The following is a 19,694-nucleotide window of genomic DNA, read 5'->3' on the forward strand; positions in this document are numbered from 1 at the left end:
ATTTCTCTAAATGTGTCCTTTGCGAAAACAGTTCACTATCCTAGGTTACTCTCGGTGGCAAAATATAGCAGTAGTATACACTTAAAATACCGTTTGCTTTGTGCTGAGCATTAAGTCCTATACACTTACTGGGTCATTTACTGCTTATCAATTCAATGAAGTAATTAGTTCTATTTTTTTTTTTTTTTAAGATCTTATTTATTTAAGAGAGGGAGCAACTACAAGCAGGGGAGGGGAACAGAGGGAGATGGAGAAGCAGACTCCTACTTGAGCAGAGCTGTAAGGGGGTGGGGAGAGTAGGGCTGGATTCTGGATTCTAGTGACCTGAGGGAAGGCCAGGCACCTGACTGACTGAGCCACCCAGGGCGGTGACTACTTTTAAAGTTTCTATCAAATATTTTTATAGATAACTTGTGTAATCAAGTATATTAAGATACAGAGAAGTCAGGGTACTTTTTTTTTTTTTTTAAGATTTATTCATGAGAGACAGAGAGGCAGAGACATAGGCAGAGGGAGAAGCAGGCTCCCTGTGGGGAGCCTGATGCAGCAAGACTCAATCCCAGGATCCTGGGATCACCACCTAAGCCAAAAGCAGATGCTCAACCACGGAGCCTCCCAGGTGCCCCGAGGTCAAGGTACTTTAGAAGATCACATAAGTAAGTGAAACTACAAGTCTGGTCCAGTCCCACAAGTTACCGCTCTGGGTTATGCTCTATCTCTTAAAGGACTAAGTACTGAGTGAAATCAGGGGCGGGGGGGGGGGGGGGGAGGCAGACCAAAAAGATTGGGAAAGGAGCACTGAAAGGAATTTGTTGGCTGAGGCTGCTCAGAATGGAATGTGACTCAAGAAGGCAAACTGGTTAGGACATTATTGTATCTCCTATCTGGGATCTCTGGTGATAATAAATGAATAAGGTTATTTGGAAATGAATTTGCCAGGTAAAGTATCATGGTCATCTGTTGCATGGTTTCATTCTTCATGATCTAGAAAACCCAACAGTAAGTAACATAGCTGAACATACTCATTGTTAGCTTCCTTTGGACTATCAGTTTATTTTTATAGACAGCTTGGATTTTCAAAATGCTCCTAAATATATTTCGTTCTCACAGCAACCTTGGAGCAGACTCTAGGCTTTTTATAACAAAGGCTCAGAGGAAGTTAAGGAACTGATTTGCCCGAGGTCAATGCTGGCTTCGGAGCAGCGAGGCTGGCTGGACCACACTACCCTGCCTGTATCTTTTAACCTCCTTCAAGCCCTGAACACATGAGGTACTGTAGCTTCAAAATCTGCCCCGCATCGGACAGAGGCAAGATCTTTATTCCGCACACGGATAAAAGGATCTTCCAGGTATTGATCTTTGTTCCCCGTCTTGCCTCCAGGAGCGGGGCTCGGGCGCCACGAGGGCTGCGCGGGAGGTGGGCCGGGCCGGGCCGGGCCGGAGCCCGGGGCGGGGACCGCAGGCAGCACACGGTCCCCGCGAGGCTTGAGGGCGGGCGTCAGGGTTCAAAGTGTGGATGAAGGGGGCCCCAGGAGGGAACGCGAGGCCGACGAGGGTGGACAACGGAAGGAATCAATCTCGCGGTTCCAGCTGGGAACAAACCTCGCCCCCCCACCCGTTTCCTTTCCTCGGTGAGGACGGTTTGGCGGCGGGTGGGGAAAGCGCGTCCTCGAAGCGCTCTCGCGCTCCCATCGCCCTCCCGGCGCGCGCGCTCCGTCGCGCCTCCAGCCCCCGAGAGGCCGGCGATGGCTGCGAGAGGGGACGCGGAGCCCGGGGGGCGGGTCCCGCCGCAGGTGTCGGATCCGCTAGGCCCGGCTCGGCTCGGCTGGCTGGCCCGGCCCCCCGGCCCGCCGGCCGCCTCCCCTGCCCGCCGCGCCGCCGCGCCGCCGCGCCTGGGGGGCGGGGCCGGGGCGCGCGAGGGTCCTCTGCACGCGGGCGGGCGGCGCGCGGCGCCGCGGTCTGGGGGAGCGCGAGGCGGTCTCCGCCGGCGTCGCGCGCGCTGTGTGTGAGCGGGGTCGCGCGCGCGCGCGCACTACAGGCGAGTGAGGGAGCGAGGGAGCGAGGAGCGAGGAGCGAGGAGCGGCCGGGTGTGAGTGTGTGTGGGGGTGGGGGCGAGTGTGTGTGGGAGTGGGGGCGAGGGAGAGCCCGACCGACCGCGAGGCTGTGAGAAAGTGGGCGAGTGTGCGAGGGCGCCCGGCCTGGCTGCGGGAGCCGCGGTGGCGGAGGAGAAAGGAGGCGGCTCCCGGCATCCCGACCCCCTCCCCCTCCCCATCTCCTCGTCGGACTTCCAGCCCGCCCGGCAGCCCGCGGCTCCCTCGGAGGCCCCAGCCCGGCTCCGCCGGCCGAGAGCGAGGGAGGAGCCGCCCTCCCCAGGTGAGCGGTGCGGATGGCTTCCCTCCCCAGGTGGAGCGGCGTGAGGCGGAGGCGCGTCCGCCCCCCGCGCCCCTCCCCCCAGCGGGCGACTGCAGCCGGAGGGACTCGGCGACGAGACCGGGCTCGGCCGGGCGGGCGGAGGCCGGGGGTCGCTGCGCGGCGGGAGGCGGCGGGAGGCGGCGGGGAGCCCGGCCGGTGCTTGTGCGGGGCGGAGGCTGGTGAAGCCGTGGCCGTGTGACGGGAGAACTGTGGGAGCGAGGCAGCGACCTCGGGCGTGAAGTGTGCCTCCCCCAGTCTGAGGGGGTGTGGTGGCCCTGCGAGTGCTTGTCGGAGTAGAACGCGCGTGCTGCCAACCTGTCCTTGAGAGTGGTGATCTCTCCCACCCCTGCTTCCATCAGACATTCCTGCGGTGTGACCGAGGGAAGAGGCTGTGCTGCCGATTGCACTGCGCTTAGTATGGCTTAAATGCCCTGTTTTCCTCCTGACACGTAAGATTTTAGAAAGTGTGACCGTCATTCCTCTTTCTCTTTTGACGGTCCTCTGAGTGAGAATGAGCTGACAAATAATCGCCTATTTGAATCTTTTTTTTTTTTTGTAAGCATTTGACCACGATGCCCATCTTGCCTCTCCATCCCCTCCCTTAAAAAAACCCCAAATAGAAGATAATAACTTCAGATTTGCCTTACTAATGTATCCTTATCTCTGATTGCAGATTTGTAATCCCCAGGATTTTATCCTATTTGTGGGTTTGAAGAGAGATGGGGCCTTAATTGTATTCAGTGAGTGAGGTTATTATGCTAACCGTGTTGAATGTGACTTCGATGTAAATTCTTTCAGCTTGCTGTTATTTTCCCATTAATTACATAAATTGTTCCCACATCTTTCTTTCGGGAGTTGGGCTAAATTCTAAACCTGTATGGAAAATACATGGGGCAGCCTAATATGGGAGACGGTCCTTTTTTGTGGACTTGATGTTTATTATATTTAACGAAACTCTTATTTGTTAACCATTAGAATTTAAATGCTCTGTAGATCTCATTTCTTTCACATTTAAAGGTCATTTTTTTTCTGTTTTTTAGAGAAAGAATTCATTGTCAAAATACTTTAAGGTATTTATTTGGAATAAAACAGTCTGAAATTCCAGTGATAAGGATTGAGCATTTATTTACTAACTTTTAGAATGACAACTTGTAATTTTAGAAAGTCATAGTTAAATTTCTTTTAAAATGCCTACCGGGTTATTTGGTTAGTGTGTTAAAGGGGAGGAGACCTATCTTGTTTAGAGGTGATTTTATTTCTATCTTTTTGTCAGTGCAATTAATTTCCTTCTTTTATGCAGTACATTTAGTTGTTAGTTTGGCAAGATGGCTGTTGATGTTTTCATCTTTTTCTGTCTGCTTTTTTTCCCTCTCTTGCTTTCCTCTTACCCCCACCAGGTGTTGGAGTCTGCTTGTCCGGGAGGGGGGCATTCTGTGTTTCTGAGAACAGAGAGCCAAGAAGGGGAGCCGCAAATTCAGTCACTTAGAATCCTCCACTCAGTGAAGATCCTTTTTTTCTGTTCCCGCCTTTCCCCCTGCAGGGGGTAAGGAGTTGTTTATTTCTAATCTTTACACTTTGGGCTACCAGCTAAAATTCCACTTATGTTTCTGGTGAATATCTTTAATTTTTTTTTTCCTTTTCTTTGATTGTCTATTGAATTCAGTAGCATCTGAGGATGGAGGGGAGAGTGACAACAATAAATTTCCCTTTTTCCTTTCCCTTCTCATTGAGTCCCCTTTTCCTCTCCAGAGGGAAATTACTAGCAATGTTTTATAAATCCTTTACCCCTTTTTAGCCATATCATGAAGAAACAAACTAAAGAGAATATATATATATATTTAACTCAGACCAATGAGTGTCAACCAGCCTTCAGTCATTAGTGTGTTGGAGCACAGGATAAAACATGGCTTTGAAAAAAAATCTCTCTCAATTCTTGATTTCCTCAGTTTGTATCCACCTGGGATTTGCTACTGGGGTAAGTCACTAGCCGGATTTCTCAACTTCTCCCTTCCCTATGAGCTGAAAGACCGAACATCATAAACACTGGATGGGGTTGGGGGGGTGGGGAGGAGAGAGATCACAGTCAGTTGTTCCACAGTTTGAGAAGTAGCTTTTACCATCTTCCTCTGGGAAGCAGGCAAAGAGTCCTAAACTGAGTGAAAATGGGTGGAGGAAGAACTTCTGTACCCAGGAACATGTGAAGAGTGAGGAAACACACACACACACACATACACACACACACAAAAGAAGGGTGAGTTTTGTGTTTGTTACTGGGGGTGTAGTTTAGTGATGTGGATTTGTAGAGTTTATGGCATGTTAGCTTACAGAATATTCTCTGCAAGTGGGATTAAGTCATAAGCATATGGGAAAAGAGCCTTGAGAAATTAGAATCTAATGTTATTTTAAAATCTGTGAGTAGATTGTGATAAGAATAATGAAAATATTTTAATGTTAACTGTACTGGCATGTGCAGTTTCAAGAGGTTGAATAGGAGAGATTAGGTACAGATGTTGAGGAAATTGTCTTTCATTATTTGGGAATTTTCCTGCTTGTCATATTAAGAGCTGTTAAATGGTAACACACTACCTCAGAATACCTGTGCATAGTATATTTTAGATTCATGTACCATATGCATCTGTGTACATATTAGGTTTGCAGAAAAGAACTGACTTTCTGGCTTCATAACTCCTACTATGGTATTTTTACAATGTTTTTTTCCTTTCAAAATTGGCTTGAAGGACAAAAGCTACAGAGCTAGTCAGCTCTACTCCCTTAGAGCCTGGTCTGCATAGAACCCATCTGCTTATATCTTTTTTATTCCTTTTACTAAAATTATAAGTTTTTTTTTTCCCTCTGACTTTGTTAGCAAAGCTAATTATTTAAGGATAAATTGTATAACAACGATGGGAAGTAGCATTAGGCTTTTTTTTTTTTTAAGATTTTATTTATTCATTCATGAGAGACACACAACAGAGAGAGAGAGAGAGAGAGAGAGAGAGAGAGGCAGAGACACAGGCAGAGGGAGCAGCAGGCTCCATGCAGGGAGCCTGATGTGAGACTCCATCCTGGGTCTCCAGGATCACGCCCTGGGCTGAAGGCGGCGCTAAACCACTGAACCACCCAGGCTGCCCGGGTTGTTTTTTTTATGAGAAATTGAAAAGACAAATTAGGAATTTAAAACATATTATATATTTGAGAGAGAGAAGGGGGGGAGTAGTGGGAGAGAATTTTCAAGCAGATTCCCTCCTGAGTACAGAGCCCAACTCCTGTCTCTATCCTATGACCCATGAGATCATGACCTGAGCTGAAAAGCCAAGAGTCACCAATCAAGCCACCCAGGCATTTTGATAAATTATGAATTTTTACAGCTATGTTTAGATGGTGATACACATTGGCCTGGTATTAGATATTGAAAATAGCTATGATTTTTTTGATACTGTCTTACGGTTCAGTGTAACAGACTCCTTTAAAATAATTTCTAACCCCTAACCCTAACATTTGCCTCTCAAACATGAGGTTCTATGTTACCTGCTAAGGATAATAGAGAACAAAATGGGGATTCTGTCTTCATGGAGTTCACAATCTAATTTCATTGATTGTTGTTCTTTTCATCTGGTGGTGTGTTCTCCCAGCAGTGTCTGGAGGAGTCTACTAGATTCTTTTAAAATGTGTACAATTTGTCAATTGATGAAGTAAAATTTGTATAAGCATCGATACGCCTAAATAATTTTTGCAACCCTTTCAAAAGTGGTAGTAAATCATCAAGTTGTGACTAATAAAAAAGAAATTCTACAATTGTTGAATCACTCAGGTGTCTTGTAACACCTGAAACTAATATAAAACTGTGTGGTTAACTGGAATTAAAATTTAAAAAATTCCAAACATACCCCTTAAATGTTTTTCCTTTATTCAGCTCCTTACTTTCCCTTTCTCCTCTCCTCTTTTTAACCTTTTTGATATTCGCTCTTGGATTCATGTTCTTAGGAATAAAGAGATAAGATCTCCAAAATGGAACATGGATTTCTATGTTAGATCATAGCAGTTCTCTTTTACTGCTCTGCTGTCCCATATTTGGCAGCATTTCAGACGTTGATAGTTGTGTTTTTGTTTTAAAGATTTTATTCATGAGAGAGAGAGAAAGAGAGAGGGGCAGAGACATAGGCAGAGGGGAGACAGGAGCCCTATGCGGAACTGGATCCCAAGACCCTGAGATCAGGACCTGAGCCAAAGGCAGACAAACTCTACCACTGAGCCAGCCAGGTGCTCCCAGACATTGATAGTACATCTTGGAAATTCATGCAGGTTTGTCTAAATAACAAACTCGAAATCTTCCTGAGTTCTTAGTTGTTAGTGTATTCCTTTGACATGTGATTTAGTTAGCCATATCTATAAAGTCTTCAGCTTGAGTATATTAATCTGTTTCTCAACTCCTTCTTCTTCTTTTTAAAGATTTCATTTATTCATGAGAGGCACAGAGAGGCAGACATAGGCAGAGGGAGAAGCAGGCTCCCTGCTGTGCCGGGAGCCTGATGCAGGACTGGGTGCCAGGACTTTGGGATCATGACCTGAGCCAAAAGCAGATGCTAAACCACTGAGCCACCCAGGTGCCCCCCAACTCATATTTCAAAATAAGGTCCAGAAAGAAAATATGGGAAAGAAGGCCCAACATTTAGCATGTTAAGCATGATGAATTTTTTTTAAAGTTTTTTTTTTTTTTTAAGTAATATTCCAAGTTGGAGCTCTAACCTCACAACCCTGAGCTCAAGAGTTGCATGGTCCACTGACTGAATCAGCCAGGCGTCCCTAAAACATGGTGAACTTTGAGCAAGCCACACTGCATAGTGTATCTCAGGACAGTTTTGCAAATTTTGTGCCATATTCCAGAGAGAGCTACTTTGATTTAACATTCCCGTATTAAGTGAAATCATTAGAAGTTTTATTTGGATTCCAGAGAAAACTTTTTTTTAAGAGAAAACATTTTTTCCAGAGAAAACTTTTTTTCTTTTTTTTTTAAGATTTTATTTGGGACACCTGGGTAGCTTAGTGGTTAAGTGCCTGCCTTCAGCTCAGGGTGTGATCCCAGATTCCTGGGATTGAGTCCCAGGTCACCAGGTCAGGCTCCCTGTATGGAGCCTGCCTGTGTCTCTGGCCCCCCCCCCCCCCCCCCCGTCTCTCATGAATAAATAAATAAAATTTATTCATGAGAGACACAGAGAGAGGCAGAGACATAGGCAGAGGGGGGAGAAGCAGGCTCCATGCAGGAGCCCGACATGGGACTCTAGGATCACGTCCTGAGCTGAAGGCAGACGCTCAACCGCTGAGCCACCCAGGCATCCTGAGACAACATTTTTTATCTTATTTTATTTTTAAATTTTTTTTAAGATTTATTTATTTATGATAGACATGGGGGGGGGGCAGAGACACAGGAGGAGGGAGAAGCAGGCTCCATGCCGGGAACCCGACGTGGGACTTGATCCTGGGACTCCAAGATGGCGCCCTGGGCCAAAGGCAGGCGCTAAACCGCTGAGCCACCCAGGGATCCCCGAGACAACGTTTTTTAAAGATTTTTTAAGTAATCTTTACATCCAGCATGGGGCTCAAACGCACAATGCAGAGATTAAGAGTGTCGTGTTCCACTGACCGAACAGCCAGGTGCTCCATCCAGAGAAAACGTTTTAAAAAAGTTTAATCAGTTTTATAGACTGCTCGCTTCGGCAGCACGTACTAATTAGTTTTAGACCACAAACTATTTTGGGAAATTTAGTAACAGAACTACAGGTAATCCAAGGTAACAGTTTTCTGATCCTTTAGATGAATATGTGTTAAATTTGCATGTTAATTTGCTCATTACATTTGTCTTATCCAGTTTTCTTTATTTTTACTGTTGTAAAATACACAGCATAAAATTTACCATCTTAATCATTTTTTAAGTATGCAGGTATTAACTATATACCTGTTAGTGGTATTAACTATATATTCTTGTGCAACTGTCTACCATATTCATCTCTAGAACTCTTCATATTGCATAAAAACTGTTTCCTAATAAAACTAAGTCTCAATTCCCCCAACAGCCCAACCCCTGGCAACCACCATTCTATTTTCTGTGAATTTGGCTTATATACTGATGCATAATATCCTCCCAAGTTCATCCATGTGGTGTAGTATGTATTGGAATTTTTTTTATTTGTTATTTTTTTAAAAGATTTTATTTATTAGAGACACAGAGGCAGAGACACAGGCAGAGGAAGAAGCAGGCTCCATGCAGGGAGTCTGACGTGGGACTTGATCCTGGGTCCCCAGGATCAGGCCCTGGGTTGAAGGTGGCCCTAAACCGCTGAGCCACCCAGGCTGCCCTGTATTGGAATTTAATTCCTTTTTAAAGCATTATATGTATATTCTGTATTTTACTCTTTTAGTCATCTTTTGATGAACACTTGGGTTGCTTTTACCTCTAGTTATTATAATGCTGCTGTGAACATGTGTGTGCAGACCCCTCTTTGTGAAGACTGCCTTCATTTCTTCTGGTTATATACGTAAAACTAGAATTACTAGGTCGAATGGTAATTCTGTTTTTAAGTTTTTTTTTTTTTTTTTAAGATTTTATTTATTTATTCATGAGAGAGGCAGAGACAGGCAGAGGAAGAAGCAGGCTCTATGCAGAGAGCCTGATGTGGGACTCGATCCCTGGGACTCCAGGACCACACCCTGGGCTGAAGCCGGTGCTAAACCACTGAGCCACCCAGGGATCCCAAGAGAATCCCTCTTATAAACAATACCACTCCTTGCTGATGTCTGCAAACTTTGATGTTAAGGGAATAATTTCCTATAACTTTTGGGCAAGGTATGGTAGACTACACTTGTTAAGGTAAAGTTCTATTGCCTACAATAAAGAATTACCAAATATTGACATAAGCAAAAGAGGTAGTAGGTGGTCCAAGGTTATGGCACCACACAATTGTCTGGGATTCAAGTTCTAACAGGTAGCTGTGCTTTTCTTAGGGTTCACTCCTGTCCTCATAGTCCAGGTGGTAGTTAATCATGACATTTACATTCTAGGTAGCAGGATGGAAGAAGGGCAAAGGGGCAGCATATCTCTCAAATATACACATTTTTTAAAAGATTTTATTTATTCATGAGAGACACATAGAGATGCAGAGACATAGGGAGAGGGAGAAGCAGGCTTCTCATTGAATAAAATTTACTTATAGGACCACATCTTGTCGCAAGAAAGCTTAGGGAATTCAGTCCTTTAGTTACTTGGCCTTGTGGTTAACTAGTATCAGATATCTTACTACTATTGAGTCAGTAGAAATGGTTATTGAAAAGCAACAGGCATTCTCTGCCATGGAGTGTATAGAATTTGAATTCACTCTGGACTTTATCACTTTGTAATTTTGCAAATTTATGCAAGGTTAACATCTCTCCTGGAACAGCCTCACTTGCCAAATGAACACAATAATGCTTCAAGGGATGGTTGTGAAATGAGAAGCTACAAATTGCCTAACACAATATTTGATATATATATATGATCACTTACAATGTGGAATTCTTATATTTTTCCAGATTCCTTTCAGTGTCTTTAGGCATGGTAGAAAAAAGTAGAAAGAAGTCAGAAAGTCTGAAACCTGTTTCTGGTTTAATTATTGTGGTAATTGTCCCCTCTCAGTCTTTGGATTCTAAGTTTATATGCTGTGGTTTTTTTTTTTAATTAATTTTTAATTTTTTTTTATTGGCGTTCAATTTGCCAACATATAGCATATCTATATGCTGTGTCTTACCTGGAATAATTTTCCTAGTAGTAAGAGGTACCTTAATATCTTCAAATGGTAGATTGTAATTGTGCTTTTTTTCCCTAGCGGAATAATTACCATTGGGAAGGGTTCTCATGAGATAAATGAATGAAGTACTTTATTTATGATTCCCATTTAATTAGCCCTGCCTAGACTATTGATAGATGACACTGACTTTTTTTTTTTAAGATTTTATTTAATTATTCATGAGAGACACAGAGAGAGGAGAAACATAGAGGGAGAGATGACAGTGACTGTTATTGTGTGTATCCAGAAGTTTGCATGGGAAAACTATCTCAAATGTAAAAGTGAATTTTCTTTGAATGTCTCCTTGTTAAAAACAAAAAACAAAAGAAAAACAGTAGCAGTTTATCATTAGCATTTATTTATTTATTTTATTTATTTATTTATTTTTTGTGGTGTTTAGTATCTGATATTTGCACATTGTTTTCCTTGATACTGTGGTGGAAATGAAGAAACAGAGGATGAAAATTAGTTGATCTGAGTTTACATTACTCCTTTGTATATGTGGACATTTGCGAATGCTGTATTTTTCTGACTTACACTGTTGGAGAATGAACTCTTTTCTTAAAGATATCTTACTGGATAACCAAACCTATTCCATTAGGTGTCATGGGGAAAAAAAAGAACCATTTTACCTTTACAAGGGAGTCTTTAATGGCTTTTAAAACTGACTATAATCTGAAGTTTTTTATTTTTAAGAATCAGGACTATCATTTTATTGGTGGATTTTTGGTCTCCTGGACTGTGTAGATTTAGCGTTATGCTTTTGACTCTTATCAATGTTTTTTTTTTTTCCCCCTGGGTGTTCATGGATGGGATAAACAGAAAAAATAGATATGTTGGAGGAGGCACTGGCCTACTGGTTTCCACCTGACCCACAGGAAGGTGGCCTCCCAGGAGGGCCATAGATTGGGGGGGGGGGAAGGGGGAGGGAACGCAGAGCCTCTGCCTTTGTGGTTGGAAAGTCTTTGTTTGTTGTTGGTATTCTTAGATGTGAATTCCAGTAGAGCAGCCTGATAAAGGCAAGCAACCCTGGGTGCCTGAGGATGGTCAGCTGCTCCACTACCTGTTGAAATAGAAGAGGACCATTGGGTAGCGAGAGTTGTGCTTTTTCTTTCTCTGGCAATAAACTGGTCTTTGGAGATCATTGTAAAATTATACTGGATAAAAAATTGGATAGGTGTCTCTTGAAGATACCAGCACCAATGAGATGGTAATTATTTTTTTTTAATTTTTTTTTAATTTTTATTTATTTATGATAGTCATAGAGGGAGAGAGAGAGAGAGGCGCAGAGACATAGGCAGAGGGAGAAGCAGGCTCCATGCACCGGGAGCCCGATGTGGGATTCGATCCTGGGTCTCCAGGATCGCGCCCCGGGCCAAAGGCAGGCGCCAAACCGCTGCGCCACCCAGGGATCCCGAGATGGTAATTAACAAGCTGGAGGTTGTTAAGCTGACTTGCCCTTTCAAGCTGGGGATATCATGTGGCATACCTCTGTGATTCTTTATATGAAAAGCAAGACAGATCTTTTGAAGCTGATAAAAATGTATTTCAGGGGCACCTGGGTAGCTCAGTGGTTGAGTGTCATCTGCATTTGGCTCAAGTTGTGATCCCAGGATCCTGGGATCGAATTCTGCATGGAGCTCCCCACAGGGAGCCTGCTTCTCCCTCTACCCATGTCTTTGCTACTCTCTCTGTGTTTCTCATGGATAAATAAAATATTTTAAAAAATTGTATTCCGTATGAACAAAGGTATCTTGGTACAGGGCAACAAGGTCATGATCCCCAGATCTTGTCATATTGGCTGCCACTAGGTGGGCTTTGAGGAACCACAGTCCTTGACATTGATGTTGGAACTCTTCAAACTGGTGTCTACCTCTTTCATAGAGTTTTTTCTGCAGGGCGACAGCATTTCTCTAGTTTCTGATCTGGTTGTGCGGGTATCTCCTATGAAAGTATGTAGACCAGTTGTGTCAAATGATGAGATCTCTAGCCTTGCTTCCAAATCATGAAGGCGAGAAAGAACATTATTTTCTTTGTTAGAATCCCAGGGTCAAGAGGATTTGGAGCCCATTAAAAAGAAAATGAAAGGAGGGAAACCTGGGTGGCTCAGTCACTTAAGCATCTGCCTTTGGCTCATTCATGATCCCACAGTCCTGGGATCGAGCCCCACTGTTGGACTTCCTGCTGGACAGGGAGTCTACTTCTCCTTTTTTTTTTTTTTTTTTTGATTTTTATTTATTTATGATAGTCACAGAGAGAGAGAGAGAGAGGCAGGCAGGCTCCATGCACTGGGAGCCCGACGTGGGATTCGATCCCGGGTCTCCAGGATCACGCCCTGGGCCAAAGGCAGGCGCTAAACCGCTGTGCCACCCAGGGATCCCTACTTCTCCTTTTTTTTGCCCCTCTCTCCTGCTCTTGCTCTCTCTGTAAATAAAATAAAAAATATGTATTTATTTTTTAAAAAAGATTTATTTATTTATTCATGAAAGACCGAGAGAGAGTCAGAGACATAGAGGGAGAAGCAGGCTCCTCGAAGAGAGCCTGATGTGGGATTTGGTCCCTGCACCAGGATTATGTCCTGAGCCAAAGGCAGATGCTCAACCACTGAGCCACCTAGGGGTCCCAGAAATCTGTAAAAAAAAATAAATGAAAGGAGATAGGGAGGCTAACCTGAACTTGGCTGTTGTCAGTTACATACTAGTGTGGAAACACCCAAAGATTATGCAAGGGTATTAGAGCTGCAGCCATGAAGCCAGACATGGTGATGCTCACGTGCAAGATCTATCAGGAGTTGCTGCACAACTACATGAGACTGTAGCCCAGGTGTGTGTTTGTCTGATTATAAAATGATTAAAAAACATCATGTATTACTCTTGTGGCTTGGGCATTTTCTATGACTTGTCACATCAGTATTGGCAAGCATTTCTGCTTCCCAGTTGCCAGTGGTTGTAACATCCTATCCTGATTTCTGTTGGGGCCTGATTTCTGCTGTACTCATTCAATACACATTCACGCAGTAAAATTCAGTCATACTGGTCAACCGATAATGTTTAAGACCCAGGTGTCAGGGAAGGCACCAAGATGGCTCCAGAGTATTGGAGGTCATTGACAGGGTGTTTCAAAAACAACTCCGTCTAAATGGGTCATTTTTACAGTGCCCCTTTCAAGGGAAACTGGGGATCTCTACATTAGGTACTCTGGTGCGACTTTCCTTTTGTGGAGCTTTTCCTTTGAAACTTCTCAGTGACGACATCTTCCACAGATGCAGGTCACACTCATATGTGTATCTCCCATGTTATTTTATTCCTTCCCTGCTTTCCCATGATTGATGCCTTTGAGACCCTGGGTTGTGGGGCAGATGGGTGAGTGTTGTAGTCATAGCAGGCCAGGGTTGTGTGTGTGTGTGTGTGTGGTGGCTCATTTGGCTTATGATGTTCTAGTCTAAATGTGCACATCATGTTAAGGGTGGAGCAGGCCCTTCTGACTGAGACCCTGGAGAATGCATGACTATTGTATGAGGGACCACTTCTAAGTTCTGTAATGCTGGAAGCTGTTCATCTGAATGGCCGTTGCTTCCCTTAGTTCTTAGCCTTGTTCTTTTTTCTATGTTACATTTGCCATTAGGATTTTTCTTTTGGGGGGGGGGTTTGTTTAGGTCGGCTCCTTGCCCAATGTGAGGGTTGAACTCACAACCGAGGTCAACAGTCACATTCTTTACTGACTGAGCCAGCCAGAGACCTCGGGAATTTCAATTTTGTAAAAAGTTTTCTTTCTTTCTTTTTTTTGGGGGGGGGGGGTTGAAATCACCTGTTAGTAAAACTTTTAACTTTTTGCTTCTTAGGAAAATAATTTTCAACTGTTGTCTTGTTCATGATACAAGCTCTTGCTCATGATGTAAACTCTGAGAAGCAGCACTATTTCTGGAAGAATGTCCTTTTTTGTATTCTAGTAAACAATCTGTGTTTGTTTAAAAAATTTAAAGTAAGCATAAAAACATTGAGTAAGAGCATGCTATCCCCTGACTGAAATAAATTTTAGTGAATGGACCCCAACGTTTATTTTTTTAAAAGTTTTTTCCCATATTCTTGAACTATTAATTTTTATTAAACTTGCTATATAAATGACTTTAGTGTTGCTACTCCTCTAATAACACAGGTGTTGCTGTCTCATTATTTAATAAATTCTTGGGGGTGCTTGGTTGGCTCAGTTGGTTAAAAGTCTGCCTTCAGCTCAGGTCCTGGGATCGAGCCCCACATTGGGCTCCCTGATCAGTGGGGAGTCTGCTTGTACCTTTCCCTCTGCTCTCTCAAATAAATAAAATCTTTTTAAAAAATTTTTTTTAATTTATTTATGATAGTCATACACAGAGAGAGAGAGAGAGAGAGAGAGAGAGAGAGAGGCAGAGGGAGAAGCAGGCTCCATTCACCAGGAACCCGACGTGGGATTCGATTCGATCCCCGGTCTCCAGGATCGCGCCCTAGGCCAAAGGCAGGCGCTAAACCGCTGCACCGCCCAGGGATCCCAAATAAATAAAATCTTAAAAATTCCTGTAGATTTGTTTGTAATAAAATATACATATAACAAAATTGAATAAACTATAGATGTATGAGTATACATAAATGGAGTTTATTATAATTGAAGGGATGGGGATGTACTGATGATTAAATCTCATCTATTTTATATTAAGGGATTTGCATTTTGGGGGAAGGAATAAATCAGTCAAAAGTAGATGATAAGATTAAAGTACATTCCTAGATAGTATATACTAACACAGGGATTGGCATTGAATATATAATATAGAATATCAGACTTTTACTAAGTGACATGCTGTAATTATAAAACTACAATGCTAGCTTCCCTGGTGGAAGATGGAGAAATTTTGTTTCAGGGGAGGTTGTGAGTTTCTGTATTTCTAGCAGTATAAAAGTTTGATTTGAATGGAAGGGAAGTCATTAATTTTGTGTGTTTGTATAGTTAATATATAATGACAGGATTTGTGTGAAAGCCAAGAATTAAGTAGATTTTTATAAACAATATATATGTTTTTAAAGATTTTATTTATTTGTTTATTCATGAGAGATACAGAGAGAGGCAGAGACACAGGCAGAGGGAGAAGCAGGCTCCCCATAGGGAACCCAGTGCGGGACTATCTGGACCCTGGGATCATACCCTGAGCCAAAGGCAGACGCTCAACTTCTGAGCCACCCATGCGTCCCATTAATATATTTTTTTAAGTGATCTCTAGGCCTGATTTGGGGCTCTTAATTATGACCCCAAAAGAGTTGCACATTTTACTAACTGAGCCAGCCAGGTGCACCAAATTTCTTTTTTCTTTTCAACAAGAGAAAACCAAATTTAATTTTATATGTAAGGGGGAGTCACAGAGACATGAAACTCCTTAAATTGAATTCTTTATTTACCCTATATGTGAATTTTGTCTTTCTGTGTAGAAAGAATCGGCATTCAGGAAGAAATAATCCAGGAAAAAGGAAAAGCAAGCAGATCAAGATGTGTAGCTCTGTGGCTGCAAAGTTATGGTTTTTGACAGATCGTCGAATCAGGGAAGACTATCCCCAAAAAGAAATTTTACGAGCATTAAAGGCCAAATGTTGTGAGGAGGAATTGGACTTTAGGGCTGTGGTGATGGATGAGGTGGTACTGACAATCGAGCAAGGAAATCTGGGTAAGTCTATACTAAGTAATTTAAGATTTTTATCTTAGAATATATTGTAACCACCTTTTTAAGGAATAATTTGGAGGAAGGAATTGTTAATAGCCTTATTACTAAGTATCATCTAATCTTAAAATCTAGCATATGTTAGGGAAGTAATGAAAATACCAGTATTTATTGAACCTCTTAATTTATTAGGAAATAGTTGGGAGAGAAATTAAAAATGATCTAGTAATTTTTTTCCCATTATTTCTGTCTTCTAATTTTGTTTTAAAGATTTTATTTATTCATGAGACACAGAGAAAGAGAGAGGGAGAGACACAGGCAGAGGGAGAAGCAGGCTCCATGCAGGGAGCTTGATGTGGGACTCGATCCTGGGTTTCCAGGATCAGGCCCTGGGCTGAAGGTGGCACTGAACCGCTGAGCCACCCGGGGTGCCCACCTGTCTTCTAATTTTAAAATACCTTATTTATAACATGCTCCTAAGAGAATTTGCACCTCATGGAGGTCCTTTTAATAAATGCATCAAATTCCTTTTTTTAAAAACTATTTTTTTTAAAACACAACATTTTATTTATTTATTCATGAGAGACACAGAGAAAGAGAGAAAGAGAAAGGGAGAGACACAGGCAGAGGGAGAAGCAGGCTCCTTGCAGGGAGCTTGACATGGGACTCTATCTTGGGTCTCCAGGATCACACCCTGGGCTGAAGGCAGGTGCTAAACCACTGAGCCACCCGGGCTGCCCATAAACGCATCAAATTCCACATTTGATTTCTTTTTTAAGATTTTATTTATTTTAGAGAGAGTACAAACAGGAGGAGAGGCAGAGTGAGAAAAGACACCCCCCCACGCCTAGCAGGGAGCCTGACGCAGGGCTAGATCCCAGGACCCTGATACCATAATCTGAGCCGAAGTCAGATACTCAACCGAGACACCCAGGGCCCCTTCACATGTGATTCTTAATTTTTTTTTTCCTGTATATTTTATATAGATAGTGTAAAATAATAATACAATTTTTTTTTCTTTTACTGGATAGAAGTATCCTAATGATTTGACTCAAATAGTGATGTCTGATAATTTTTAATATTTCATGTTTAAGGGTTCCAAAGGGAAAATATCTTAGAAATATAGAAATTCTTTAGAACTGAGGAGTCTTTACATCTTTGGAAAGCTATGACTTGTAGCTAAATTGGTCATTTTTCTTAGCTTTATATGGTGGTGGCATATATGTGGCATTTTTAATTTCAGAAAATACTTTAGAGTTTACTGATGGAATTGGATAAGGGTATAAAATACCCAAAATAGATTCTACATCACTTATCTTTTTTTTTTTACATCACTTATCTTTGTGTCTAGAATCATGAGGCCAAGTGTTTTAATTTCCTCATCAATAAAATGGAGAGAGATGGTTATTGTGAGAATTTATAGTATTAAATATATAAATCTGTTATTAGGGTAATTTCATACATAGACCAGTTAATAGATCTAGAATCTTACCTGATTAATAACATGATACTGAAGGGACATGTGGATGACTTAGTGGTTGAGCATTTGCTTTTGGCTCAGGTTGTGATCCTGAGATCGAGTCCCACATTGGGCTTCCTGTATGGAGCCTGCTTCTCCCTCTGCCTGTGTCTCTCCCTATCTTCTGTGTCTCTCATGAATAAATAAATAAAATCTTTATTTATTTTATTTATTTTTTTAATTTTTATTTATTTATGATAGTCTCACACACACACAGAGAGAGAGAGAGGGGGGCAGAGACACAGGCAGAGGGAGAAGCAGGCTCCATGCACCGGGAGCCCGATGTGGGATTCGATCCCAGGTCTCCAGGATCGCGCCCTGGGCCAAAGGCAGGCGCCAAACCACTGCGCCACCCAAGGATCCCAATAAATAAAATCTTTAAAAAAAAATACATGATACTATAGTTTAAGTAGGTAGAGTCTCTTAGCAAATAGTTACTCTTTACTGTGCCCTCTTGACATTTATTTCATTCTCATTACCTCTCAACAGTTTTTTTATGACAGATTTTTCATATGTAAATTAATTTACATAAAAGAGTTAATAGGTAGAAAAGCAGAATGAGCCCCATTTTAGCACAGATGATTCTCATTGCTAATGTAGAATCAAAAGTAATTGTTGCTTTAGAGGTAACTTATTTATAACTGAACTGTTTCAGGACGCCTGGGTGGCTCACCAGTTAAGCCTCTGCCTTTGGTTCTCCCAGGATCAAGTCCCACATTGGGCTCCCTGCATGGAGCCTGCTTCTCCCTCTGCCTGTCTCTCTGCCTCTCTCTCTGTGTGTCTCTCATGAATAAATAAATAAAATCTTTAAAAGAAAAAACCAGAACTGTTTCTAGATTGTTTCACTTGAGTGTGTAAGTAGTTAGTACTTTTATTCTTTTTATTTTTAAAGATTTTATTTATTCATGACACACACACACACACACACACAGACACAGAAAGGCAGAGAGAGGGAGAAGCAGGCTCCATGCAGGGAGCGCAACATGGGACTCAAATGGGACTCGACCCTGGGTCTCCAGGATCACACCCTGGGCTGAAGGTGGCGCTAAACCACTTAGCCACCAGGGCTGCCCTAGTTAGTACTTTTATAGAAAAGATGCACACTGTTTTCAGTCAGGTTTTCTTTTTTTAATTATAACTTCCTAGGTCCAGCAACTAGTTACTCAGATTCCAAAGATTTGGGATACAGCATACATCATTCCTAAACATAATTTGAGTTCTTACTATGTGTTAGCTAATTGGTATGTTGTGTAAAATGAGACAAAGTAAGATTAACATTAATCAAGTGATTATACAAATAAGTGTAAAATAGTTACAACTTTAAAATGGACGGATGTCACTTTGCACCCCCCTGCCCTGCACCTATGACAGATACTCCTGATCAAAGCAAGGTAAATCTTTTTAAAATCCTGAATCTAGGGGCACCTGGATGGCTCAATCTGTTAAGCATTTGACCCTTGATTTCAGTTGAGGTCACGATCTCAGGGTCCTGGCATCTAGCCCCTTCGGACTCTGTGGTCAGCAGGGACTCTATTTGAGATCTTGCCCTCTGCCCTTCCCCCCTGCTCATGTGCATGTATGTGCTCGCTCTCTCTCTAAGTTTGGCGCCTGCCTTTGGCCCAGGGTGTGATCCTGGAGTCTGGGGATCGAGTTCTGCATCGGGCTCCCTGTGTGGAGCCTGCTTCTCCCTCTGCCTATGTCTCTGTCTCTCTGTCTTTTGGTCTCTCTCATGAAAAAAATAAATAAAGTCTTAAAAAAAATACAAATTTTCTCTCTAAAATAATTACATCTTAAAGAAAAATAAAATCCAGAATCTATTACATGCTTTTACAGTATACAGCTTTTCAACATAAGTGCATGTACAGATGTTGAGATTGGAGTCAGAGACTTGGATGCTGTATTATGTTAGGAGCCATTCTCTCCAAGTATGTGTGAAAAGAGGATTAAAGGCCAATGTGGTACATAGCTCACTAAACACCACTTCCACAAACTTATGGTGTATGTTTCTGTGTTTTAAAGATTGGAAAAGGGATGCCTGGGTGGCTCAGTGTTTGAGTGTCTTGCCTTCGGCTCTCTCTGTGTCTCTCATGAATAAATAAATAAAATCTTAAAAGAAAAAAGGTTGAAAAACCAAAAGTTGCATAAACAGATATTGGCAAGGATAATAGAGAAATTGGAGCCCCCTCCTGTATTGCTAAATGGAATATAAAATGGTACAATCCCTTTGGGAAACAGTCTGGCAGTTCCTTTAAAGGTTAAATGTAGAATT

The 19,694-nt window shown here is 42.4% G+C and overlaps 1 protein-coding gene across 7 annotated transcripts in view; it reads left to right on the plus strand.

Annotated features, from left to right (window-relative positions):
- Window positions 1-19,694, plus strand: part of RIMKLB (ribosomal modification protein rimK like family member B) — a 153,449-nt gene that overhangs the window by 83,742 nt on the left and 50,013 nt on the right. For 3 of the 7 annotated variants that reach the window (XR_008665953.1, XR_008665952.1, XM_055336766.1), the window contains exons 1-2: window positions 2,822-2,861; window positions 15,680-15,912. Coding sequence is in view for 5 of the 7 variants with exons in the window: in XM_055336766.1 (XP_055192741.1) it covers window positions 2,839-2,861; window positions 15,680-15,912 (256 nt within the window). In the remaining 2 variants the exon portion in view is untranslated. Of the gene's footprint in view, window positions 1-1,281; window positions 1,350-1,585; window positions 1,632-2,108; window positions 2,374-2,821; window positions 2,862-15,679; window positions 15,913-19,694 lie in introns of those variants that run through there. The other 4 variants (XM_055336769.1, XM_055336770.1, XM_055336767.1 and 1 more) reach the window with 4 other exon arrangements.

The sequence above is a fragment of the Nyctereutes procyonoides genome, unplaced genomic scaffold (assembly GCF_905146905.1).
Source record: "Nyctereutes procyonoides isolate TBG_1078 unplaced genomic scaffold, NYPRO_anot_genome, whole genome shotgun sequence".
NCBI classification, from domain to species: domain Eukaryota; kingdom Metazoa; phylum Chordata; class Mammalia; order Carnivora; family Canidae; genus Nyctereutes; species Nyctereutes procyonoides.